Source organism: Acinonyx jubatus, chromosome B4, assembly GCF_027475565.1.
Source record: "Acinonyx jubatus isolate Ajub_Pintada_27869175 chromosome B4, VMU_Ajub_asm_v1.0, whole genome shotgun sequence".
Lineage (NCBI taxonomy): Eukaryota > Metazoa > Chordata > Mammalia > Carnivora > Felidae > Acinonyx > Acinonyx jubatus.
The window spans coordinates 87,466,030-87,493,334 of NC_069387.1; the positions used below are offsets into that span (position 1 = coordinate 87,466,030).

The 27,305-nt window shown below is 40.1% G+C and overlaps 1 protein-coding gene across 3 annotated transcripts; it reads left to right on the forward strand.

Moving 5' to 3' along the window:
• Positions 1-239: 239 nt before the first annotated feature.
• Positions 240-26,635, forward strand: RXYLT1 (ribitol xylosyltransferase 1). 3 transcript variants are annotated; one of them, XM_027071348.2, is made up of 6 exons: positions 245-553; positions 1,349-1,504; positions 5,862-5,964; positions 20,298-20,612; positions 23,080-23,250; positions 26,206-26,635. In XM_027071348.2, the coding sequence occupies exons 1-6, from the start codon at positions 385-387 to the stop codon at positions 26,621-26,623; spliced, it is 1,332 nt and encodes a 443-aa protein (XP_026927149.1). In that variant the 5' UTR covers positions 245-384; the 3' UTR covers positions 26,624-26,635. The 3 variants fall into 3 exon arrangements, with proteins under 3 accessions (XP_026927150.1, XP_026927149.1, XP_026927151.2); XM_027071350.2 differs by lacking the exon at positions 245-553 and adding an exon at positions 17,715-17,834 and having other exon boundaries at positions 1,486-1,504; XM_027071349.2 differs by lacking the exon at positions 23,080-23,250 and having other exon boundaries at positions 240-553.
• The last annotated feature ends 670 nt before the right edge of the window (positions 26,636-27,305 follow it).

A 27,305-nucleotide genomic window follows, 5' to 3' on the forward strand; every position in this document is an offset into this window, starting at 1 on the left:
GAGGCCGCGGATACACTTCAGAGGTCAGGGAGCAGCTCGCAGGAAGACGTGGTCTCCCAACGCCCAATTCCAAAGACCGAGGCCAACAGGGTACCAAAGGGAAGCGGGTGAAGGTGCCAGGCCTGCGGAGGGCGGGGCGAAAGAGCCCTCGGGGAGGCTTGGGAGGGGCTGAGGGCGGGGCCTGGGCTGGGCGGGCACGGGGGCGGGGCGGAGATGCCGGGGCGGCCCCTGGGCGGGGCTTGAGCGGGGGCGAGGCCGATTCTGGTGAGTCGCTCCGCCCCGGCTTGGGCCTGCACCTGAAGCGGCCGGAGCCCGGGCGCTGAGTGCGGCTTCTTCTCCCGCCCGGCTCCCGGGTGGCGGTGGCCGACGGGAAGCCCGAGTGGGATGCGGCTGACGCGGAAGCGGCTCTGCTCGTTTCTCATCGCCCTGTACTGCCTCTTCTCCCTCTACGCCGCCTACCACGTCTTCTTCGGGCGCCGCCGCCGGGCGCCGGCCGCGTCTTCTCGGGGCCTAAGGAAGGGGGTGGCCCCGGCGCGGGAGAGGCGCGGCCGAGGTAGGACACTGGGTGGCCGCAGACCTGGCGCTCGGGTCCGGGAGTGCCCGCGGGCTCCCGGGTGCCTCTCGCCTCCTCCCGCCCTCGGTTGCCTGCCGTGAGCTCGGGCTTGAGGCGTGTGTGGGTGCCTCAGTCCTCGCCCGAATCTCGCACGCCATCCTCACTGCCCACCCCCAAAGCTGGCAGGGGCGCACTCCTGTATAGCACGTCTGGAGGACGCAAGGCGTGGCCGGTCGCCCAGTTCTTGGAGATGCAGCTGGGTTTAAGACCTCTATTTCCTCATTGAAACAAAGAGCCTTTTCTAATCATGCAGTGACTTGGGAAGGCCTGGGCGTTTTGCCTCCAAATTGTGATCTTCTGTCCTGTGTCTTGACCTATGTCAGATTCTGACTCAGATTTCTCTCTCCCTTTTTCCAGAATTTTGCACAATAGTGTCTAAAACTGTTGGACACTTTACATTCCGAAGTCAAGTTTTTATGTGTAGGGTACGTGTGTATATACAACCTATAAAGAATTGCAAAAGTTAAACTTGTAGCTTGATACGTGCTATCCAGTTATTGTAGGTTTCATTTGGGAGAGAGAAGTTTGTGTCTCCTGTTAACATTCTAAGATCTTTCAGAATAAAGATTTAATGAAAATTAAATTTTGACTTCCTTTTTTTTTTAATTGTATGTGTTTAACCAGTTCAAATTCAGTTGCTTTTAGCACTCCCTAACATCTAATTTAAATGGCTTGAATTTATCTACAAGACTGTTCTACCTTACTGATAACACTGTCACTCTTTTTAAAACACAGAACAATCTACTTTGGGAAGTGAAGAATGGAATCCTTGGGAAGGAGATGAAAAAAATGAGCAACAACACAGATTTAAAACTAGTCTTCAAATATTAAATAAATCCACAAAAGGGAAAACAGACTTCCATGTACAAATCTGGGGCAAAGCTGCCATTGGTAAGTTAATGTATAGAGCTAAGATGTGTGAAAAGAATCCTAAAATGGACTTTATTAATATTAAATTAATTTATCTTAATACATTTAGGATATGTCATCATTTGTTAATTAAGGCATCATGGTGCTTTTTTTTTTTTTTACTTAATATTCCTCCTTTCTGTTAAACAATATCTGTGTAAATATAAACACACGTACACAAATATCCTATTGTTGGTCTTTAGCAGAGTACAGATTTATTTGTGGACACAAAGTAGAATGTAAGCATTATTATGTAGAAATGCCCATGTCCTCTGAATTTTCATGAATCTATGTGTTTATGGGATACTTGATGCACAAGTATAAGATGTGGCCTCTGTACTTGATGGCCAAACAAGTTTGGGAAACACTGAACTGAACAAAGTTAAACAAGGTTCTTTATTGCAGGACAATCTCAGAGCCTTTAATATGTCTGTGTTCATTATACATATGTAAATGGGGATATGGTATATAGTTGATTAAACTTGAATGCCCACAAAAGTATTTTTGCTCTGAGTATCATAAGAGTCTAGTGTTCCAAGTTACATATTACACTCAATTAAAGAATGGGATCCTCAGAGTTACAAGAGTCAGAAAGAATTTAGTGAATTAAAAGAAACTTTACTGGACCTTTAAACATAAGTTGGATTTATGTACAGTAAGGGATATGGATAGAAAGGGCCAGATCGGAAGAAAAGTAATTGGAGAATGATGCTTTTGCCTTTAGTGTTTCATAAATTCATTCGCCCTTGCATCCAAATATACATCCTTGAAGATCACCCCTGACCTCCCAAGCTCCAATCAGATTCTAGCAATTTTTTCTTTATAAAATCTCTAATATTAATTTTTCTGTAAATTACCACTTCCCCATTCTAGTTTTTAATTAAATCTATATCTTAACAGGTTTTCATGTTTTTAGATTTTTCTCTGTTTTTTTTTTTTAAGTTTATTTATTTATTTTGAAAGAGGGAGCAAGAGAGAGAGCAGGGGAAGGGCAGAGAGAGGGAGAGACAGAATCCCAAGCAAGCTTTGTGCTGTCAGTACAGAGCCCCAGTCAGAGCTTGAACTCATGAACCATGAGTTCATGACCTGAGCTGAGATCAAGAGTCATATGCTTACCCTGCTGAGCCACCCAGGCTCACCTCTGGACTTTTCTCTTTTCAATTCAGTAAGCACAAAGTGGCCAGCTGAGTTTTTATCAAACACTACTTTTCATCAACCTATTTCCCAGGCATAAAGGATTGTAATTCCATTCCTATTCAAAAAGGAGGGGGGCACCTGGGCCCCTGGGGGCACCCAACCTGGCAGTTGGGTGTTGAGCGACCAACTTCAGCTCAGGTCATAATCTCACAGTCTGTGAGTTCAAGCCCCATGTCTGGCTGTCTGCTGACAGGTCAGAGCCTGGAGCCAGCTTCAGATTCTGTGTCTTCCTCCGTCTCTGACTGTGCCCCGCTCATACTCTATCTCTCTCACTCTCAAAAATAAGTAAACATTAAAAAAAAAAAAAAAAAAAACTGTTAAAAAAAAAAAAAAAAAGGAGGAAAATGAAGTCATGGTCCAAGCAATTCTTAAATCCAACCAGGCAAATCATTAGGTTTTAAGGCCTGAGAATAATCTGTGGCTCAAAGTTGCTTCTAGTCTTTTGGCTCAAAGTTGCTCTACCTCTGTAGTCATCCTTTCTTTTTCATGAATGGTAGTATATGCTTGCAGCTCAATGGGTTTTTTCAGCCTGCTGATAGGATTTTGGGAGTCCAACACCCTTCTTTCATTTCAACATTTCTGTGTCCCCTCTAATCCAAGCTAGCAGTGTTTCTGCTGATACAGCATTCTCAAGTCTTTGTGGGTCTCCCATGTATGTCACTCCATTACACAAGAGCTCCTCCACAGGTCTTTCCTGGGTAATCCCATCTCTATTTCTGCCTTCTACTGAGATGGCTGAGGAGATCCATAAATGACACACCTAATATCCTCAAAGAGCCCTCTATGTGACTGAATAGTGACTGAATATTTTAACCTTTTTATCCCTTCTGAGGCACTAGCAAAAAAGATATTCACCTACATCCTTGGCCTTTTTTCCAGAGCATGCCTTCCTGACAGTGAATCTCCTAGTTTTCCACCTCTTTTGCAATTGAATAGACTGAGAATTTCCCAAATCATCAAGTCCTGGCTCCTTGCTTTACAGTTTTTCTCTCAATCACTCTTTCCTCTCACATTTACTATAATCAGCGAGAAGAAACCAGGCCACAGCTTCAATACTACTTGGAAATCTTTTCAGCTAAATATCCAAGTTTATCATTTATACATTCCACTTTCCATATAATTTCTGGACACAATTCAGCTAAGCTTTCTGGTGCTAATATAACCAGGATCCCCTTTTCTTCAGTTTCTAATAGCATGTTCTTCATTTCCTTCTGAGCCCTCAGCAGCAGCACTTTTAACATGCATATTTCTACCAACAGTCTGCTCAGATATTTATAAAAACCAACATAGGGGTTCTTTTCTACTATACTTTTTCATGTGATTTCTCACTAGCTGAGTCACTAACACCCATACTTCTACCTATAACCTGTCCAAGGCAATTTTACCTAGCCATTTTTTTTTAATTTATTATTTGAGAGAGAGTGCACAGGCAGGGAAGAGGCAGAGAAAGGAGAGAGAATCCCAAGCAGGCTCCACGCTGTCAGCACAGAGCCTAACGTGGGACTTGAACTCACAAGCCATGAAATCATGACCTGAGATGAAACCAAGAGTTGGATGCTTAACTGAGCCATCCAGGCACCCTTCTCATCTAGGCATTTTTAAGTCCTGCTCCTCAAAATTCTTCCAGCCTCTCCCCATTACCCAATTCCAAACCACTTCCAGATTGTTAAGTATTTGTTATAGTAGCATTCCATTCCCAGGTATCATAATCTGTGGTTTCCTATAGCTGCCATAACCAGTTACCAAAAATTGAGTGGCTTATACAACACAAATTTCTCATTTTTTTTAAATTAAGAAATAATTGACATTTAACATTATATTAGTTTCAGGTGTACGACATAATGATTTGATATATTTACATATTGTGAAGTTATCAACATAAGTCTAGTTAGTATCCATCATCACACGTACGTGTACTTTCTTTTTCTTGCGATGAGAACTTCTAAGACCTACTCTCTTGGAAACTTTCAAATATACAAAACAGTATTATTAACTATAGTCACCGTAAACTTAAAATCTTACATTTTTGAGGGTAGAAGACTAAAATGTGTCCACAAGGCTGTATTCCTCTTAGAGGCTTTCGAGGAGGATCTGTTTCCTTGACTTTTGCAGCTTCTTGAGGTTACCCAAATTCCTTGGCTCATGGCTCCGTATCACTCTGACCTCTACTTCCATTTTCAGACCTCCTTCCCTTCCTCTGACACTCTTGCCTCCTGTTTGTGAGGACCCTTTGCTATATAGGGCCCATCCAAATAACCCGGGATGATCTCCCTGCCTCAGCATCCTTAATCTCATATAGAAAGTCTCTTTTGCCATGTAAGATAACATATTCATAGATTCTAGAGATCACATCTTAGGACATACTGGGTGGACAGGGAGGCATTATTTGGCTACCACTTTTGGAAAGCTGTATCTGATTGGCTAGGTATTGAAACACGGTTATTTTGTGTGTGTCCTCTAGTTCCCCGGGGCATACTTACACATCTGTCAGTGTAAGTAAAACAGGGCTCCCAGGTTACTTCATTGTGTCCCACCGCTTTCCTCTCCTCTCAGAGCTTCCATTCAGGTGAGATCATGGTAAAATACCAGGGGCTGCCATAAGGAGAATGGTACAATGGCATTTGTCTGCAGAGGGCATCATGTGGTGAGGGATGTGTGTTCCAGTGAGGAGGGGTTACTATCTCCTGGATGTAGTGACTGTATACATGCATACCTGAGCCTCCCTGGTTGTGTTTGGCACAAAATCGTGAATCCCCCTAGTTTGTTATGATACAGAAACTAGAAACCGTTCTAATCATATAGTAACTTATATTATAACACATTTCAGGATAAAGCAGGTAGTAAAAGTCCAGTGACAATTAGGGGTTTCTCAAATTTAGAGTAAGCAGATTATTGTCCTCATTATAACCCACATTTTGCCACATGTCACACTGTCAACCTCTGAATTCTGTCTCTCACACATTAACTGCCATATTGATGATTTGGGGCTGTTGCTTGGTAGAACTGCCTACGAAGGGACCAAAGAGGAATAAAATCTGGTTTCTTGCTCAAATTATGTAAATGAGCAGAGCATAAACTCATCTCACACACCAGACTAAACCAGACAGTAAATGGGTTTGTTTTTGTTTTTTTTAATTACCAGGTTTGTATCTCTGGGAGCATATTTTTGAAGGCTTACTTGATCCCACTGATGTGACTGCCCAGTGGAGAGAAGGAAATTCAGTTGTCGGAAGAACATATTACAGGTATTAACTGTGCAACATTAACCTTTGTTGTATTTCTGTGCAATGTTTTATGTAAATACTAGAAGAAGAATAAAATAAGAGGAAAATATATTTAGAGACAGTTTTTGCACTTCAACTTGTTGTGAAGAATAGAGAAGTAAACTCATGACTATATATTTGTAGTTACAGCTTATCTGAACGTTTTACAAAATACTTCCTTTTTAAAATTTTGTCTGTTTCATTTTTATTGAAACATTGCTGATTATATGGGAAAGCTCATGCTCCAAATTTTGTAACATTTGATTGTTGATAAGCATTTAACATTCCATATCTTGAAGGAATAATATGTAAACTTAAAAATATTCTCATTTTTCTCTTTTCATATAATAGTCATGTTCACATATTTTTATAATACTCAATTAGTGGGCGTGCCTGAGTAGCTCAGTCGGTTAAGCATCTGACTTCAGCTCAGGTCATGATCTCATGGTTTATGAGTTTGAGCCCCATGTCCGGCTCTGTGCTGACAGCTCAGAGCCTGGAGCCTGCTTTGGATTCTGTCTCTCCCTCTCTCTCTGCCCCTCCCTGCTTACCTCTGTGTGTGTGTGTGTGTGTCTCTCTCTCTCTCAAAAATAAATAAACATTAAAAAAAATTTATAATGCTCAAGTAGTATCAAAGCTGTTGTTATGAGCTTTGAAAATTTTATAAAAATGTATTTATATATGAGTTCTATCATGATTTAATTTGTATAGATTACCATTTTAATGAAATACTAAGAAATCTTTTTTTAGACTGCATAAAATTTTTATCTATGATTCCATATTCTCTAAAGATTTTTTTAAGTTTATTTATTTATTTTGAGAGAGAGAGAGTGGGAGCATGAGTGGCGGAGGGGCAGAGAGAGAAGGAGAGAGAGAGAATCTCAAACAGGCCCCATACTGTCAACGTGGAGCCCAACACAGGGTTCAAACCCATGAACTGTGAGATCATGACCTGAGCTGAAACCAAGAGTCAGACCCATAACCAATGAGCCACCCAAGCACCCCCTAAAGATTTTTAAACAGGTAGAATTAAGATTGTTTTATTTAGGAAAAATGTGATAATTTTGCTATATGAAAGAGTGCTATTTTCTATTAGATTTTGCTTTCTTATTGAAATAAAAAATAAAAATAATTATTTTTAAATGCTTATTCCATATAAAAATTGTACTATTAGGGGGAAAAATGTCAACCAAAGATTCAGGTTTGTATTAGCATTCCGTTTATTTCCCACAGAAATCAAGAAGAAAAGCTATGGTTAATCTCAATTTCATTTGCATTTTCACTGCTCCTTTCATTCTCTCTTGACTTTATACACACTTGGAAAACAATTTCATTTCATGTATCTTTTCAAAGTAGTCATTCTTGAAAAGTAAAGACGGACTATAAGTAATACCCAATTTATATGAGGGTTGTTTGATTAAATATGGAATCAAGATATGGGGTTTAACTACATGTAGTACTTCAGGTCTCTGTTTCAGAGGGAAGAAATGACTCTGTTCACCATGAATCAATAACACATGTGGTCTGTGCTCAGGATATGAATACACTTATGGTAAACTGAATTTTTGAGTCAGCCTGATGAAATGCTGCACACTGTGGGGGCGCCTGGGTCGCTCAGTCTGTTAAGCATCCGACTCTGATTTCAGTTCAGTTTGTGAGTTTGAGCAACGCCCCCCACCCCCACCCCACCGCAGTGTCCATGGGGCAGAGACTGCCTGGAATTCTGTCTCTCTTCTCTCTCTCTGCCTCACCCCCACTTGTGCACTCTCTCTCTCTCTCTCTCTGAAACAAAACAAAACAAAATGAAAGAAAAAAGAGCATGTACTGCAGCCAAAATATCTGAGTTCAAATTCCAGCTTTACCTCTTTATTTTTTAGTGTTTATTTACTTGTTTTGAGAGAGAGAGAGCATGCTAGCAGGGCAGAGGCAGATAGAGACGGAGAGGGAGAATCCCAAGCAGGCTCCGTACTATCAGCACAGAGCCTGACAAGGCTCGATCCCATGACTGGGATTATGACCTGAGCCAAAATCAAGAGTCAGCTGCTTAACTGAGCCACCCAGGTGCCCCCGCTTTATCTCTTATTAGCTGTCTGAACTTGGGTAAATCTCTTAACCTCTCTGCCTGGATTTCCATAAATTTAAAATATGGCAAATAATAGTTTCTATTTCACAGGATTATTTTGAAGCTTAAACATTAACAGGTATAGAGTGCTTAGAGCAGTATCTGGCACATAGTAATCACTAAAGAAGTCTTGTGTTGTTACTAGTTTTATTATTTTTACTATTACTTAAATAGGTACTGCAACATCTCCCTACCTTTCAGTTCCTTTTCTGTGTTTCCAGTATTGAATATTATCTCACCTTCATGTTCCTTCACAAAAACCTTATTGATACATTCTTTATATTAATACCTTCAATAGGTTACAAGCCAGCCTGGGACTCAATCTGTCTCTTGAAGAAACTTTGCCTGTCTCTACTCATAGCTATCATAGATTGATTTACAGTTTAGTTTCATGAGGCAACTTCATTTTTAATTTCTTAGGAGGAATCTTACCTCTGTTCATCATGGCCTTTGCTCATCCTTAAAAGACTGCATTCAAGACCCTATAATATCCATGTGCAGGCATTATATAAGATATATAAATGACTATCCATTTGATAAAATGAAAGTTAGATGCTAAATTACTTAATTTATTGTCATCAGGGCTCAATTATGGTATTTTCAATGAGCGTCTGCTACTTAGGAAAAAGTTGAAAAAAATGGAGTGCCTGGGTGACTCAGTTGGTTAAGCGTCCGACTCTTGATCTCAGCTCTGATCTTGACGTCAGGGTCGTGAGTTCAAGCCCCACGTTGGGGCTCTGCCCTGGACATGAAGCGTAGTTGAAAAGAAAGGAAAGGAAAGAGAAAGGAAAGGAAAAGTTGGGGAAAAAAAAGAAAAAGTTGAACTTATTTCTAAAGATCATGATAGAATAAATATGCCTGATTCTATTTTTAGAATTTCTAGATATTACTAGTATAAGAAGTTAGGGAGCTCACTACTCATCACAATGAATGAAACCTTCTTTTAAAAGAGGATTTTTAAAACTACTAAGTTTTAATTTGTATTTCATAAAATTCACCCATTTGGGGGCACCTGACTGGCTAAGTCAGAGGAGTGTGGAACTCTTGATCTCAGAGTCGAGTTTGAGTCACATGTTGAGCGTAGAGGTTTCTAAAAAAATAAATAAGATTTAGGGATGCCTGAGTGGCTCAGTCGGTTAATCATCCAACTTCAGCTCAGGTCATGATCTCACAGTTTGTGAGTTCAAGTGCTGTGTTGGGCTCTGTGCTAAGAGCTCAGAGCCTGGAGCCTGCTTCAGATTCTGTGTCTCCCTCTCTCTCTCTCTCTGCCCCTCCCCCACTTGCACTCTGTATCTCTCCCTCAAAAATAAATAAACACTAAAAAAAAATTTTTTTTTACAAAAATAAAAAATAAGATTTTTTAAAAAATCACACATTTTAAGTATATGATTCAGTTTTTTTTTTAGTATGGTCGGCACACAGTGTTACCTTAGTTTCAGGTGTACCACATTGTGATTCAACAACTCTGTATGTTTTGCTGTGCTCACCACAAGTGTAGCTACCATCTACGTAAGTGAAAGCTTTTATACGTAATATTAATGGTTACTGGGACTTACCTTTAAGTCAAACACTGGACCATAGATCAGTGAGGGTTTCAGATAACATTCTCACTGGTAAACAAAGACAATGTAGTTAATCTTTCATAATTCCCATTCTCCCACTCTAGCCATGCGAGAATGAGAGTCGGACTATTCCATCACAGATGTTGAATTGGCAAGGTATGGAGTCATGATGGTAATGCCGACCACAAAAGCAGGGTGAATTGCAGCAGCTATTCAAATGTAAAGGCCGCTCATGAATTCAGTATACCTAGTTCGTAAAACCAAAATTTTAAAAATTGTTTATTAATCAAAATTGATATAAAATTCAGTGCCTAAGAGACGTGTGGACAGTACAGCTTGTGTATTCTTTTTTTTTTTCTAAGATTTTATTTTTTAAGTAATCTCTCCACCTAGTGTGGGGCTCAAACTCACAACCAGGAGATCAAGAGTCACGTGCTCCACTGACTGAGCCAGGCACCGCATCTTGTGCACGTTTTTCTTTTTGTTTTTGTTTTTGTTTTAGAGAGAGTGGGAGTGAGGGGCAGAGGGAGAGAGAGAGAATCCCAGGCAGGCTCCAGCATGGAGCCTGACACAGGACTCAATCCCACGACCCTGGGATCATGACCTGAGCCGAAATCAAGAGTTGAAAGTTAAACCAACTGAGCCACCTAGGTGCCCCAGCACTTACTATTCTTTTAAGTTTATTTATTTATTTTGAGAGAGACAGAGTAGAAGAGAGAGAATCCCAAGCAGCCTCTACACCAGCAGCACAGAGCCTGATGGGGGACTCGAACCCACAGAACTATGAGATCATGACCTGAGGCAAAACCAAGAGGCAGACACTTAACTGACTGAGCCACACAGGCACCCCTGTTCTTTTTTTTTTGTTCTTTTTTTTTTTTTTTTTTTGGTGTTTATCTATTTTGAGAGAGAGAACAAGCAGGGGAGGAACAGAAAGAAAAGAGAGAGAATCCCAAGCAGGCTCTGCACCATCAGCACAGAGTCTGACACGGGGCTCAGGGTCACAAACCGTGAGATCATGACTTGAGCTGAAACCAACACTCAGTCACTTAGCTGACTGAACAACCCAGGGACCCCTGCACTGATTCGTATCTTATTTACTTATTTTACTTAATTTTTTACTTATTCTGGCATTTGCCAGACTCATAGCTGGCAAATTAGTAATCTTATCTATAATTCTATTAATATCATAGTGGTGTGTATATAGTGTTAGTTCAGTAGTACTTGTTGAATTTAGAAAAAATGAAACAATAATAATTACATTGGATTCTAAAAAATATATTCGGTTCATACTCAGCTTAAAACTCAAAATTTGAATGATTTCTCTAGCCTTTCTACATGTTGAAAGTACTTGCTGGGAGGAGATATTTTAACTAAGCCAAGGAGAAGAGAAAAAATATTGGAAATTATAAGTCCTGACTATTAAATATATGCTAAGAAATGCACAAGAGTAAATCACTGTTCTAAAAATTCTGTGTATGAGCTCTTTAAATATGCTTATTCTTCACTTAATGGAATTTTATGATTGTTGCTTGGCTAATAACCTTAGAAAATGAAAATGTACTTTTCATCACGCGTGAATATATGATAATATCTCGTAAATAAGACCTACTTTATATAATAAATGTATAGCTGGAAAGTTATGATTAAATTGAACTTTTGTAACTTGATTCATACTTTACATGCAGCAAGAGAATTTAAATAAATTGGTAGGGCAAATAACTCCCTGAGAGAGAATTATGCTTATTCATCCAGCATCTACCGAAGCCTATACTACTTGTTCATACTAGGCTCTAAGGATTGCAAAGTGAACAAAATACTTTTCTCTGGCCGCAGGGAGTTCACAGACTAGTGGTTGAAACAAATACATAAATAATTTCCATACCCTATATAAAGCATATTGATAAGGATGTGAATACTCTATCGTGTTAGTAGGTAGGGAAATACAGAAGAAGGCAACTAACCCAGTCTAAGTAGAGTTGTAGAGTTGGGGGTATGATGCCTATCAAGAAAGACCTCCCAGAGGAGGTGACTGCTGAGCTGAGTCTTCAGAGATTAGTAGGATTTAGCAAAGCAGTGAGAGGAGAGATTATATTCCCACAGAGGCAACATCAGAGACTAAAAACTGATAAACAGCCATTTTGGTCATGGAATTGTAGACCATTCAGAATCCCTGGGGCATCATGATGGCGTGGGGTGCCTGAGATTGGGAGTGCAGGGCAAGGGGCAGATCACGGTGGACCTCATGTGTGCCACATTAAGACTCTTGAACTTTATTCTTGGGCAGTGAAAGCAACTGAAGATGATTAGACAAGATAGTGGTATTGTCGTGTATGTTTTTGGTGTAGATTTCTCTAGTAGCCATGTGGAAAAATGATTTGAAGGAGACAACTGGGTGCAGGCAGATCAGTTAGGAGACTATAAGTATCCAACAGTCCAACAGATATATAAGGGGTGAAATAAGAATATGCTGGCGCAGTTGGAGCCAGGGACAAGTTTGAGAAATATTTTGGGGCCCAACTATCAGAATTTAGGGATTATTAGATGTGAGGATGAGAGCAAGAAGCAAATCTGACAACCCCCTCGTTTCTAGCCTGCATGACAGGATAGCTGGTTTGCGATCAAAATAGCAAATACAGGAATAGGAGCAGGTCTGTCCACTCCTCTCCAGCTCACTGCACAGCACCTCCTTGACTCCCTGTTTCTCAACAGACAACCCTGCTTCCTATTTCCTCAAGAAAATTGAGTGGATCCATGATTATATTCTCTAACGTTCACCTTCTGATCTCCATCTGACCCCTCACCTAACCTTATGTCTTTCCCTAGCTCTGAGACTTCCTGGTTCAAGGTTAATTCCCTCCGCATGTGCTTTCCTTCTGCTTCTTCCCAGACCTTGCTCTCTCCTTCATCTTTAATCTTTCACTCACTATTGCTTTCCCACCTTCTCATCCAAACTTTCAAGAGTGTCTGCATTCACTATGCCCAATTCCTCACTTCTCATTCGCTCTCAACCCACAGCAATTTGACTAACACACCTCCCAACACACACAAAACTATTTGAATCTTATAGGATTTTTCTTTTACCCCTGAAGTTTCTTTACCCAGGTCTGTGTTTCCAAGACTGTGTACTGAGGCACCCTGCGGCACCATAAAATATATATTTTTAAAGATTTTATTTTTAAATAATCTCAACACCCAACATAGGGCTCAAACTCACAACCCAGAGATCAAGAGTCACATGCTCCACCAACTGAGCCAGCCAGGCACCCCAGCACCACAAAATATTTTAAATATTTGTGGGAAATACTGTTATACTTCATATCTGTCAGACACCATGCAAACTACTGGCTCGAAGTAATTCACAGTCTCAACATTATATCCCCCTACATTTATTTCAGCGATGTCGTATCTTTGTGGAGCTGGGTTTTCCATGGTTGCTGTGCTAAAATTCAAGTACTGTGCAAAAATCACTGTGGGACAGGGAGTGATAGTGGCAGTGTCCACTCTGACTCAAAAGTTTGCAAAGGTGTGTAGTCCTCAACAGGTGCACACATCCATCTCATTATAAGGTATTTGTGGTTCGTTAAGAATGAAATAGGAGTTTTTTTCTTTCAGTGTGTGCCTGTTATTTTTCTCAGTGACTTTTGGGCAGTCAGGACAAAAATACTAAGTAGTTTGGATTTAATGACTTTTTTAAGTGTATTTATTAGAGAGAGAGAGAGAGAGAGAGAAGGGGAGGGACAGAGGGAGAGGGAGAGAGAGAATCCTAAGCAGGCTCCTCGCTGTCAGTGCAGAGCCCAATGTGGGGCTCCATCCCAGGAACCATGAAATCATGACCTGAGCCAAAATCTAAAGTCAGACGCTTAACCAGCCGAGCCACCCAGGCACCCCTGGACTTAATGACTTACCATACTGAACCATTACTCATTTCTTTTGGCTAAAAAAAATTACCGAAACACTGAAGGTGCTGGGAATGAGGAAAGTTTAGGGACCTCAAATTTATACCTCAGCTCCCCATCATTGACCCTGTGGCTCACACCATTACCTAAACATGACCTCGAGGTCTGGAAAGCCGATTAGTCAGAGCATGAGAGCCACATTCCTGCTGCTGGAACATAAGAGCACTCTGCAAAAGAGAGCTGTGGAGATTCCAAGACTAGTCCAATGAGCCCCAAGTGAATCAGACCTCATTTCATTAGTTTATGTGAGTCAATAAAATTAGAAGTATTCCTTTCACATGAAAGTGACATTTGAGCACGGCTTACTGTACTATTTTAACTTACAACTAAAACCCGGTACTAAAACACTTACCGTAAGCTCCCAAATTAATGACATATGAACAAAAGTTTTGCAATGTCCAGCTAAGTTGCTAAGTTAATACTGTACAAAGTTATCTTTTGGTTTCTTCCTATACAGATATGGCATATTTCTAGTTATTGGAGACCTTTGTGATAGAAAGGCCCAAAACATTATGAGTTACTGAAATTTTTATAAGATAGGTAAATATAGTTTACCTTTTCTGGCTAAATTATAAAATGTCTTCTATCTTTATCTGTTTCTGTTTGGCTTAAGGTTTTTAACTTATTTAAAATAGTCAGCACCCGGGGGCACCTTGCTGGCTCAGTCTAAAGAGCGTGCGACTCTTGATCTCAGGGTTCTGCGTTCGAGCCCCATGTTGGGTGTAGAGATTACTTGAAGATAAAAAAAATCAACTTGTGGCAGTGCCAGTGTCACCGCCTCTGCATTGGCTCCACACAGACAAGACAAAAGATGTCCAGCCGTACAGGGACTGAGTGGTGTATCGAGTCTCTTGTTTTCCAGAAGTATGCTAGAAAGGAGCTTATTAACAACTGCACACTCTCCAAGACAGAGTCCCTGAGCTTTCTGAATACAGAACTGGCTGCCTTCACAAAGTACTCAGAGGACCCTAGTGTCCTTGACCTCACGATGAAGAAACTGGACCTCAACTCTGATGGGCAGCTAAATCTCCGAGAATGTGTTAACCTTATTGGCAGCCTGGCCGTAGCTTGTCACGACTCCTTTGCAAGGTCCACCCATTTCTAGAAGTAAATCCAAGGGGCTCTCGGGCCTGACTTCAGACCACCCCCTTTCCTTCAAAGAAGCCTCAATCTTCACCTCCTCCTCACATCCTACACATACCCTGGTCCCAGAGCATCCACCACCCTTTTGCAGGCCAGTCCTGCTGGTAGTTAATAAAGCAACAGCGTTGGGGCGCCTGGGTGGCTCAGCCAGTTAAGCGCCCAACTTTAGCTCAGGTCATGATCTCATGGCTCATAGGTTCAAGGCCCCTGTTGGGCTCTGTGCTGACAGCTCAAAGCCTGGAGCCTGGTTTGGAGTCTGTCTCCCTCTCTCTTTAACCCACCCCCACTCACACTTTGTCTCTCTTTTTCTCTCTCAAAAGTAAATAAACATTAAAAAAAAATTTTTTTTAAGTATTATTTGCAGGTTATGGCTTTGAGGTATAAAGCATTTTTCAATTGATATATATTTATTTCTTCATATAACATTGTAATAGATAAAACACTTGCACAGTGTTTTAGAGTTCAATAAACACTAACATGAGAATACATATTAAATGCTATATTAAGTGATACAGAATAAAATTGCTATGGTAGTTTACATTAAAGGGGAATCAGAAGAGGAAGGTAAAGGTGGAAATGTGTTCCAGGAAATATAAGTAATGAACAAAGGCAGAGAGGCAGATAAGTTTGTGATTTAAGGGTGTATAGGAGAATGAGATTACACGTGGGCAGTGGAACTAATTTAGTCAGAAACAGTGGATTGTAAGGATAAAGGGTAATGGTTGTAAAGCACTTTATACAATATTGGTCATGGAGCTTTCACTCGGTGTATGTTATTAATCTGCGAAACAGCAGGAAACAGTATTATATCTGTACTTCAGTTTTAATGACATAATACTATAAATAGAAAAAAACTGGAAGTAGACATGACAAAATGCTGTCTAACCCTGTTTTTGGAATTATGGGCACAGAATTATGAGTGATGGAAACATCTTTTGAATTTTCCAAGTTATTGTAATAACCGTTTGGTTATTAATAACCAAACTAATAAATGATTTTTTAAATTATAAACCTATCTTAAAAAAGAAAGATGTAATTTTAAAAACAAATGAACTTGCAAAATTTGAATACTGAATTTACTTATTGTGCTTTTAAACAACGCAATTGCTTTTTTTTTTTAACGTTTATTTTTAAGAAAGAGAGAGACAGAGCATGAGTGAGGGAGCGGCAGAGACAGAGGGAGACACAGAATTCAAAACAGGCTCCAGGCTCTGAGCTGTCAGCACAGAGCCTGAGGGGGGCTCGAACCCATGAGTCGTGAGATCATGACCTGAGCTGAAGTTGGACATTTAATCAACTAAGCCACCCAGGCACCCCTGTAACTTATAAATAATACTTTAAAGCAGTTATATCAAGGATGAGCAATGACAGGTAAAGATATTATCTCTCAGGGCATAAAGGCTCCTGGTATTGTTAGATAATCTTATTATAAATTATCCTGACAAAAACATTTTTAGACACAGTCTTATCTAGTTAGAAATTGAAATGAAATATTATTAGATAAGTTCGATACTATCCTTAGTAAAATGTTTTATGTCTTTTTAAAAAAATAGTGCAGAAGTCTGTGTGACATTCTTTAAAATAGTTTGGGCACATGATATATATGTACTTAAATGTCAAATAACTAAGTTTGAGGCCCATCTCTACCATTGCCTATCTAGTGTTACTAGCTTTATATAAGTCATGTAACCTTTCTCAAAATTTCCTTTTCTTCCTTTGTAAAACTGACCTAGGGTAGGAAAGCAAGACTGGAAGACCTCATGTGCTCTAGGAATTAGGCCTCCCTATAAATCTAAAGGAGAAATTAATTGTTCATATACTACCAATAATAAATTTTTAACCCTGTCATAACTATTATCATGATCCCTAAAGTATTCTCTACCTCTCAGATTTTGCAGATTCTCTTAAATTGCTAAAGAATCATTGAATCATTGGCCATCCCAATGCTAGGTACTGTCCAACACAAACAAAACACAGTTCTCATTCTCGTAGGTTACTGTCATTGTGTAATAAAGTCATAGAATCCACACAGTATACATACACACAAACAAAATATATATTTAGGTCTTGGGTTTTTAATATTATCTACTAACTCTAGTATTTATTAACCATAGTGCCATGGAAACAACCTCTGAAGTAGATAGGTCTTAACTTACAACTCAGTGTTGCCATTACAAGTTGTGTAACTTAAGCCTGATTTCCCAAATGCAAAGTGGGGATTAATGTGCTGTGGAGTTGATAAAGGTTAAATGACAACCTATGCAAAATGCCTATCATCTATATAAAAGGCATTTAATAAATGTTAGGGTTTTTTTTTTCAACGTTTTTTATTTATTTTTGGGACAGAGAGAGACAGAGCATGAACGGGGGAGGGGCAGAGAGAGAGGGAGACACAGAATCGGAAACAGGCTCCAGGCTCTGAGCCATCAGCCCAGAGCCCGACGCGGGGCTTGAACTCACGGACCGCGAGATCGTGTCCTGGCTGAAGTCGGATGCTCAACCGACTGCGCCACCCAGGCGCCCCATTAAATGTTAGGTTTTTTGTCCAACAATAGTAAGCAATAAAAGCAGGATTTCAGCATATTTGTACTAAAGACTCTATCAGGTTATGGGGAGCCTGACTGGCTCAGTCAGTAGAGTATGTGACTAATGATCTCAGGGTTGTAAGTTTGAGCCCCATGTTGAGTGTAGAGATTACTTTAAAATAAAACCTTTTTAAAAATAAGATAGGGGCACCTGGATGGCTCAGTCAGTTAAGCTACCGGCTTCAACCCAGGTCATGATCTCACAGTTCGTAGGTTTGAGCTCCGCATCGGGCTCTGTGCTGGCAGCTCAGAGCCTGGAGCCTGCTTCAGATTCTGTCTCCCTCTCTCTGCCCCTTCCCCAGCTCACACTCTGTCTGTCTCTCTCTCAAAAATAAACATTTAAAATTTTTTAATAAAATAGAATAAAATAAAACAACCCAGTCAAGAAATGGGCAGAAGACATGAACAGATACTTTAACAAAGAAGACATCCAGATGGCCAACAGACACATGAAAAGATGCTCAACATCACTCATCATTAGGTAAATACAAATCAAAATCATGATGAGATATCACCTCACACCTGTCAGAATGGCTAAAGTTAGCAACATAAGAAACAACAGGTGTTGGCAAGGATACCAAGAAAGGGGAACCTTCTTAAACTGTTGGTGGGAATGCAAACTGGTGCAACCACTCTGGAGAAGAGTATGGAGGTTCCACAAAAAAACAAAAATAGAACTACCCTACAGTACAGCAATATTCAGTATTTACTCAAAGGATACAAAAAATCATATTCGAAGGGGCACTTGCACCCCAATGTTTACAGCAGCATTATCAACAATAGCCAAACTATGGAGAGAGCCCAAATGTCCATCAACTGATGAATGGATAAAGAGGATGTGGTATATATGTATATATATCATGGCCATCAAAAAAAATGAAGTCTTGCCGTTTGCAACATGGATGGAGCTAGAATGTATTATACTAAATGAAATAAGTCAAAGAAAGACAAATACCATATGATTTCACTCATGTGGAATTTAAGAAAAAAAAACCAGATGAACACATGGGAAGGGGGGAAAAAAGAGAGGGAAACAAACCACAAGAGACTCTTAATGATAGAGAACAAACTGAGGGCTGATGGAGGGAGGAAGGTGGGAGATGGGCTAGATGGGTGATGGTTATTAAGGAGGGCACTTGTGATGATCACCAGGTGTTGTATGTAAGTGATGAATCACTGAATTCTCCTGAAACCAATATTACACTGTATGTTAATTAATTAAAATTTAAATGAATTACCCCCTCAAATGGAAAAAATAAAATAAAAAATGAAATCTTTTTAAAAATAAAGACTCTAGCAGGTTATATGGTTTAGCAGGTTATAAAGAATCCAGGACCACTGTGACTAATTTTAACATAGCTTAAAGCTATTTTTTATATTTAACACTTAGGTTAAAATAATTTAGAGGCAAGGGCACATGGGTGTCTCAGTCAGTTAAGTATCTAACTCTTAATCTCAACTCACATCTTGATCTCAGGGTTGTGAATTCAAGCCCTGCATTGGGCTCCACACCTAGCATGCGGAGCTTGAAAAATAAAAACAAAAACAAAACCCACAGCAGACACATCCTTTAAAAAAATAAATACTTTAAAAGATAAAATAATTCAGTGTTGTTGGTTGTTCTAAAGGAGCACATAATATAAAAATGTAAGTTATGAAACATGTCTGTTCCTTTTATTACTTTTTTATTACGCTAAGGAGCACATTCTCATTTACCCATCACCCAGAACTAAAAAATTCCCATTTGCTTCAGATATTTAACTTCCCTCTTAAAAGAATTAAATATTCCCAGTAAAAGGGAAGCTTTCTTTGTACTGTTCCCATTTCTTTTCTCTTCCTGCTCCGAAGCAACCATTGTAATGAATTTGGTGTGTATCCTCCCATTCAGATTTTTATATTTATACTTATAAAATTTAAGCATAATTTTTGTATTATACTTTCAAATTCGCACACAATTATCATATTCTGTGGGTATTCTGCACCTTGCTTTTTCCCTTAACCTTGTGTTTTTGAGACTTAACCTCCATGGATGTTTACACCAGCATCCGTTTCTCAGTTCATCACTTACAGTTCATTCAGATAAAGGCATAATGGCAACTCACACCCTAAAGAGGATGGGAACTACTGGCCTAAACACCTTTCCAGTGTAAACTACACGGAGTTTCATGCTGTTCAACTGTGTTTCTTTGCTTAACGCCTCAAACTCTAGCCAGTGCTTGTTTTGAATGTGGTTAAAAACAACAAAGCCGCCACATTTTTTTTTCTTTTTTTGTCTTTTTTTTTAAGTAGGCTCCATTCCTGTGGGGCTTGAACTCATGACCCTGAGATCAAGAGTTGCATGTTCTACTGACTGAGCCAGGCAGGCACCCCCAAAGCCACCACATTTCTGATTATCATACGCGATTGATCTGCATACAACCAATCGACAGCCATGCTCTATCATTCAAACATGTTCAAAGAAACTTGTATTAGATAAATTATGTTTCTAGAAAGAATGTAGATTACATCTCATTGTAGATTTTATGTAAAATGATTTAAAACTTCTGATATCAGGGGCACTTGGGTGGCTCAGTTGATGGAGCAGCCAACTCTTGATTTCGGAGCAGGTCATGATCCCAGAGTCATGGTAATGAGTCCCATGTCGGGCCCCACACGGTGCATGGAGCCTGCTTTGGATATTCTCTCCCTCTCTCTCTCTCTCTCTCTCCCTCCCTCCCTCCCTCCCTCCCTCCTTCTTTCCCTCCCCCTCTGCTGCCTCCCCCACTCATGGGCACATGCACACACACAAACACACACACATGCATCTCTGTCTAAAGTAAAAACAAAAAATAGTTAAAAAAATAAAACTTCTGACATCAAATACTTTTGTTCTGTTTTGGTTTTTTTTGGTTTTTTTTTGGGTTTTTTTGTCTCTTGTTTTTGTTTTGTTGTTTGTTTTTAACAGCTTTATCACTGGCCCAGCTGTAGTCCCAGGGTATTTTCCTGTTGATGTGAATAATGTGGTACTCATCCTAAATGGAAGAGAAAAAGCGAAGGTCTTTTATGCCACCCAGTGGTTACTTTATGCACAAAATTTAGTGCAAACTCAGAAACTCCAGCATCTTGCAGTTGTGTTGCTTGGAAACGAACATTGTCATAATGAATGGATAAGCCAGTTCCTCAAAAGAAATGGAGGCTTTGTGGAGCTGCTTTTCATAATATATGACAGCCCCTGGATTAACGACATGGATATCTTTCAGTGGCCTTTAGGAGTGGCAACGTAAGTACAAATATTATTACGTATTTCTAGACCCTAAGACCTGAATTTCTGAATCAGGAAAACGGTGCTTTAAATTTGTAATAAACATAGTTCTGGAATCATCTGGGAAGCCATGTAAAATCTTTTCCATGGGAAAAAATCTGGTTTGGTCCCAGGCTTCAGTAATAATAATAATGTTTTTTAGAGTATTTTAGCATGTTACAAGGAGAGCATATAAGTTATTAGGGGTTTTTTGTGTTTAAAAACTCCAAATGTATAGGATGAATTTTCAAGTTTATCAGTAGTGCCCTAAAGAGATGTTTAACTGGGGCACCTGGGTGGCTCAGTTGGTTGAGTGTCTGACTGTTGATTTCTGCTCAGGACATGATCCCAGGGGCATGGGATCAAGCCCCATGTCGGGCTCCATGCTGTGTGTGTAGAACCTGCTTAAGATTCTCTCCCTCCCTCTCCCTGTGCTCATCTCCCCCTCTCCCCAGTTCACACGTTCTTGCTCTCTCTGAAATTAAAAAAAAAAAAAAAAAAAGAGACGGTGAATTGTTTAACAGAGAACGGCAGGCCTTCTTAAAACAACTTACAGAATCTATATAATTTATAGTAAAAACAAATAAAATTTTACTTGACAAACAATATGAAATCAGGAGCATATGGTATCTTGAGGGTTTGAGAAGATCATAATATGCTCAGATCTGCCACCGAGACTGCTTGAACTGACACAAATTTCTTCTATAATAAGAGGGGCTAATTAAGTAATAGCTAACTAAGGCTTCTGAAGATGTCTATACAGTCTTTATAAAATGGAAAGCTTATTTTTTATCTTTCTGTTAATAGAGGGCTTTTAATCAAGTTGACTTTAAGGTAAGTTAAACTTAGATCAAGCACTGCTGCATAAACTTCCTAAGAGCAGGGGATTTGTCTCTTGTTCATACTACCAGCAGAGCCTGGAACCAACCAAGGCTGCACAGAGTAGACAATAAATACTTGTCAAACGGATGAATTAGGAGAAATCTCACCAACATGCGTTTTGAATTAGATACTCATTGTTCATTACTATCACTTGTTACCAAATGTGACCTTAAACTGCTACTTGGTTGGCTACACAAATATCATCAGATAAGCATATTCACAAGACCTATTTCCTGGCCCATGCTGCAGTATTTCAACTTAGTAAGTTTGTGGTAGAACCAGACCAAAAGATTTATATTAAGTATAGCCGGGTGTAAGACCCTTTGAAAAATCTATCCCTTGAGTAGAACTCATACTTATAAAATGCTTTGAAACAAAATTACCCTTTTGCAGTAACACTACATGGGCTATTCATACGGTTCCCGTACATTGAATGGAAACTCTTTGTAATTCTGTTATTGTTGGACTAGGCCAATACTTTTTTATAGATCAGTGACTTCCAACCCGATGCACCTTTGCCCCCCAGGAAACATTTGGCAATGTCTGGAGATATTTTGACTTGTTACAAGTGGAAGGGGGAGGTGACAGTGGTATCTAGTGGACAGAGGCCAGTAATGGTGTGAAATACCTACGATGTAGAGGACAGTCTCCACAACAAAAAGTGAACTGGCCCAAAATGGCAATATGGTAAGGTTGTAGTGCAGGTGCACAATTTGGTGCCTATTCCAAATGCCCATAAGAATGGGCTGATTGCAACAGGCCTCTCCTGCATGGTTGCAAGGTTTTTTCATTTGTTTGTCTTTGTAATCTACTTTAAAAGCCTTTGGAGTTGGAGCTCTTTGCTACAGCAGTATGTGTTCTGTAATCTTTCCATCACCTGGCTAAAACAGTAATTAAGGGACACCTGGGTGGCTCAGTCAGTTAAGCGACCGACTTCGCACAGGTTGTGATCTTGCGGTTGGTGAGATTGAGCCCCACATCAGGCTCTGCACTGACAGCACAGAGCCTGCTTAGGATTTTCTCTTCCTCTCTCTCCGCCCCTACCCAGCGCTCGCTCGCTCTCTCTCTCAAAATAATAAAAATAAGACAAAAAAATATAACTAAAATAGTCATTAAATCATGATCATTATGAATGTAGATTATACTCTGAAGGTATTTCAACCTTCCTTATAACTACAAGCGTATGGAAGTTGAGGAATATAAAAAACAAAAGCACTTCATGCGCTTAATCTCTATATCAATTTTGTAAAAGGTGCCAGCGTGAGGGTATTTTCTTTTTAAATTTTTTTTAAGATTTTATTTTTAATCTTTTATACCCAATGTGGGGCTTGAACCTGCAACCCCAAGATCAAGAGTCCCACACTCCAATGTGAGGTTATTTTCTTAAGTCAGTAGATTAAGGGACTTTTCCCAAGTAAGCATGGAAAATTACAGTTTGGAGTTTAGAAAATCATATTTGAAATCTCTTCTCTCTGCACCCTCATGCTACCTAAGATGTTAGGTTATGATAATTTGCCAATCTGATCGTCATATGTTGTTAACTCCTATGTACTTATTTTTGTAGATATAGGAATTTTCCTGTTGTGGAGGCAAGCTGGTCAATGCTGCATAATGAAAGGCCCTACTTATGTAATTTCTTAGGAACCATTTATGAAAATTCATCCAGACAAGCACTAATAAACATTTTGAAACAAGATGGGAATGCTAAGCTTTGTTGGGTTTCAGCAAGAGAACAGTAAGTTCTACGTTTACTTGATTCACCCACTTTGTTCTCAAATCTGAGAGTTGCTCTATGTAATAGCACTGGTTTCCCAGGAGACTTTAACTTCATTCATACCAGTCTTTCTGCAGAAGAGATATTGGTAGTTAAAGCTGTGTAGAAACTGGGTTTCTATCATCCATCCTGAAGAGGAATACTAGTAACTGTCCTATGCAGATGTCAATTTTTAAGATTCCGCAACAGTATCTGTTAGCTAGACCTGACACACAAGACATTATGAGTGCCAGTAAGGTCTTGGGTTCATCCCTGAGATATTCAGCAGACCAGATTCAGTGTTCCAAGACTGGCATGAAGTACTCCTATCATCTTCAGAACCTGACACCACCCTGAGGACAGGAGGACAGGACATGCTATTCTTTGAATCTCCAGATCCAACATAGGATCCTACACAAAGTAGGCCAAGGATAAATGGGGAGTGGATGGATGGATGGATGGATGGATGAATTTAATAGGTTAACTTTCTTCCATCTTTTACATGGTAGTCATGAAACACATGTTCATGGAGTGAAGGAAGGAACTTTGGAATTATTCATTTTGTTTTTAAATAAATGCAGTTTTGTGTGTAGAGTAATCAGAGAAGAACTGCCTAAAAAATGTCCTTCCAGATCTAGAAATATATTAATTGTAATAGATACTCTCTTTTTGAAAGCATAACTCCCAATTCTACTGTTAGTGTAACCATGCTATATCCATTCAGTGAACAAATATTTTTCAAGCAACTGCTGTATGCCAGAAACTATCTTAGCCATGAAGGATACAGCAGTGGACAAAACAGTGAGAAGTCCATGCCCCCCTAGAACTCACATGTTTGTTGGAAGAGACAAACCAATAAAATATATTGTGTGTCAGAAGATGATAAATGCCGTGTAAAACGAGTTGAGCAGAGGGGAGATGTAGCAAGGACTGGGAATCAGGAGTAGAGCATCGGATGTTCTAGAATGGCCAAAGAAAGCTCTAGTGTGAAGATTACATGCAAACATGGACCTGAAGAAGGGCGGGGGGGGGGGGGCTCCCATGTCTATTTAGGACAAGGGTAGTGCAGGCAGAGAGAGCACAGATGTAAAGAGCCGCAAGGGACAGCATACCAGGAAAGGAATGAGTGAAGGCAGTGGAAAATATCAGTTTATTGTACGGATAGAATTCTTCTTGTAATTCCTCTCATAGCATTGAGCCAGGAGGTGGAGTGGGTGTCCTTCTTGCTTCTCATTGCTGCCTCCAGACCATTCTCCCTTTTTTCCTCCCTAAAATCTCCCATTTTAAATATCATGCCCGCAGAGAAAACCTTTCATTGCTCTTCCTCTTTGAAATCATTTTCTGATCCTGGGGTTTATCTCCTTCAGTCTCTGAAGAGTTTAGTTCTGGCACACTCCCACTCTCTCTGATGTTACTCTGACATAACTCTTGGTGATGCCCAATCTATACAGATGGCCCTTCCATCACCGTTTTCTTACCCCCTTTATCCACTGATCCGGTTCTCCGTTTGGTTTGGCCATTCGGTGTCATGGTCGTTTCTTAGACCTTGTCATAGCACATACTGTGTCTTCTCTGTGATCTCAAGTCCAAGCATCTCTCTCTGTAACCACCATTTGCTGTTATTCCCTCTCACTCCCTGTAAATATTTGACTCCAACAATTTGGCTGAGATTTATAATTCATTGTTCCTGCTACCTTTTCATTGTCCTTTGCTCACCTCATCTCTGCTTTCTTCTTTTCCCCACTTAAATTTCATAGTCAACTATGACTGGTATACATTCAACTCCCTAGTTCCCTAATGGAGCAAACCCTAACTGGTTAAATCCAGCTCTCCTATCTGCTCTATACCTGTACCAGGCAGCCAAACACACACAACATGCGTGCACACACACACACACACACACACACACACACACAGAATTGTGTCAGTAGACCTAGCTTTAAATACATGACCTTGACTCTCAAGTGCCCTGCAGTCATACATTTCCCTTGTCTGTGTATTCTCCACCTTTCCCACAAGACTGTTTCGTACCTTCTCCCTTCCCAGTCACCATTACCTTCTGACCCTATTGCTTATTTCACTGAGAAGATGGGAGCAGTCAGGAGAGAAGGTCTAGCTTTCTGACAGGTCTCTCAGCTTCTACCCTTGCCCCTGGACAGTCTGTTCTCACCACAAGGGCCGGATTAATTCTGATAAAACATGGGTCAGGTCAGCCACCCCTGATCACAACCCTGCTTGATGGGATGCTCTGACTTCATCTTCTACACCTCTCCCCCTCAGTCACTCTGCTTCAGCCGCCCTGGCCTCCTTGCTGGTCCTTGAACTTGCCAGGCACACACTGTCCCATGGCTTTTATGCTTGCGCTTCACTAGATTCACCCCTTCAACATCTGCGTGGTTTGCTGCCTCACCTCTAGCTCTGTGCTCAGAGGCCCCTGAGATGAGATGCTCCCTGATTACCCATTTAAATCTGCAACGCTGCTGGCTCAGAAACTCACTCCTCACTTCTCTGCTTTATTTTTCTTCATAGTACGTAATTAACACCTAAGTAAGATACTGACCTGACTTGATTACTATCCATTTCCACCACTAGACCTAGAATATGAGCTCCATAAAGGCAGAATTTTGGAGGGGGAGGTAAGGAAAGGAGACCTGGCACACAGAAAATATTGGCGGGATACACGTTCATTCAGAAATTTCAAATTTCTGAATTTGACTACTAGTCAAATCTAGTGACTACTAGATTTTAAACATGACCAGCTATAAACTTTTCACATTCTTAAATATTTTCAATAAATCTATTTGGGCAAGATTTTATCTATTTCTTCTGCCCGTCATCTCTAAAATGTGTTTACCATTTCTTACAACTGACGTTTGCTTTCACAAAAGACTTGCTTTAGTAAAGTGAAAACTACAGTTGCTTTTCTGATTTGTTTAGGTGGCAGCCTCAGGAAACAAATGAAAGCCTTAAGAATTATCAAGATGCTTTGCTTCAGAGTGACCTCACATTGTGCCCAGTAGGAGTAAACACAGAATGTTACAGAATATACGAGGCTTGCTCCTATGGCTCTGTTCCTGTGGTAGAAGACATAATGACAGCTGGCAGCTGTGGAAATATGTCTGTTAACCATAACGCTCCTCTGCAGCTACTCAAGTCCATGGACGCTCCCTTTATCTTTATTAAGAACTGGAACGAACTTCCTGCTATTTTAGAGAAAGAGAAAACTCTAATTTTACAAGAAAAGATTCAGAGAAGAAAAATGTTACTTCACTGGTATCAGCACTTCAAAACAGAGCTAAAAATGAGATTTACTAATATTTTAGAAAGTTCATTTTTAATGAATAATAAAGGGTAACTCTGAATTATCTTTTTGACCAAAGATCCGATTTTTTTAAATCATGTCTAGCCGGGGGGGGGGGGGGGGGGGGTGGTATTTGTGTGTGTGTGTGTGCATATAAATGTCCTTTGAGATACACTTGTAGACCACAGATTATGTCTGTAAGCGCTTCCATAGTAGGCCACTCCCGAAAATGAAATTAAATGTTACTCAAACTCGCTTTTACAAAGTCGGTGATTTAACATTTATCGGCTCTTCTTGCCCATTTAAACCCATCCTAGGGACACAGCATTGTGTGGTAGAAAGACGGCTTTGGAGTCAGACAAAATCTAGGTTAAAACCTTGACTCTGCACCTACTACCTGGGGACCTTGAGCAAGCCATCTGAGTGTTGTCAGTCTCAGTTCCTTTCAATGTAAAATGAAGATCATGGTACCTCATAGGTTAAATTTTAAATATGAGAGGCGCCTGGGTAGCATAGTCAGTTAAGCACACAACTTCAGCTCAGGTCATAATCTCGTGATTCATGAGTCCAAGCTCCGCGTCGGGGTCTGTGCTGACAGCTCAGAGCCTGGAGCCTGCTTCGGATTCTGTGACTCCCTCTCTACCCCTTGCCCACTCATTCTCTCTCTCTCTCTCTCTCTCTCTCTCTCTCTCAAAAATAAATAAACATTAAAAAAAAAGTTTAAAAAAATCTTACA

What these genes read in the sequence shown, in the direction of transcription:
- RXYLT1 (XM_027071348.2), top strand. Translation starts at nt 385, where the DNA reads ATGCGGCTGACGCGGAAGCGGCTCTGCTCGTTTCTCATCGCCCTGTAC. An exon ending in CTGGGGCAAAGCTGCCATTG is followed by an intron (nt 1,505 to 5,861) that starts GTAAGTTAATGT and finishes TTTAATTACCAG; the next exon opens with GTTTGTATCTCTGGGAGCAT. An exon ending in TGGGTTTCAGCAAGAGAACA is followed by an intron (nt 23,251 to 26,205) that starts GTAAGTTCTACG and finishes TGATTTGTTTAG; the next exon opens with GTGGCAGCCTCAGGAAACAA.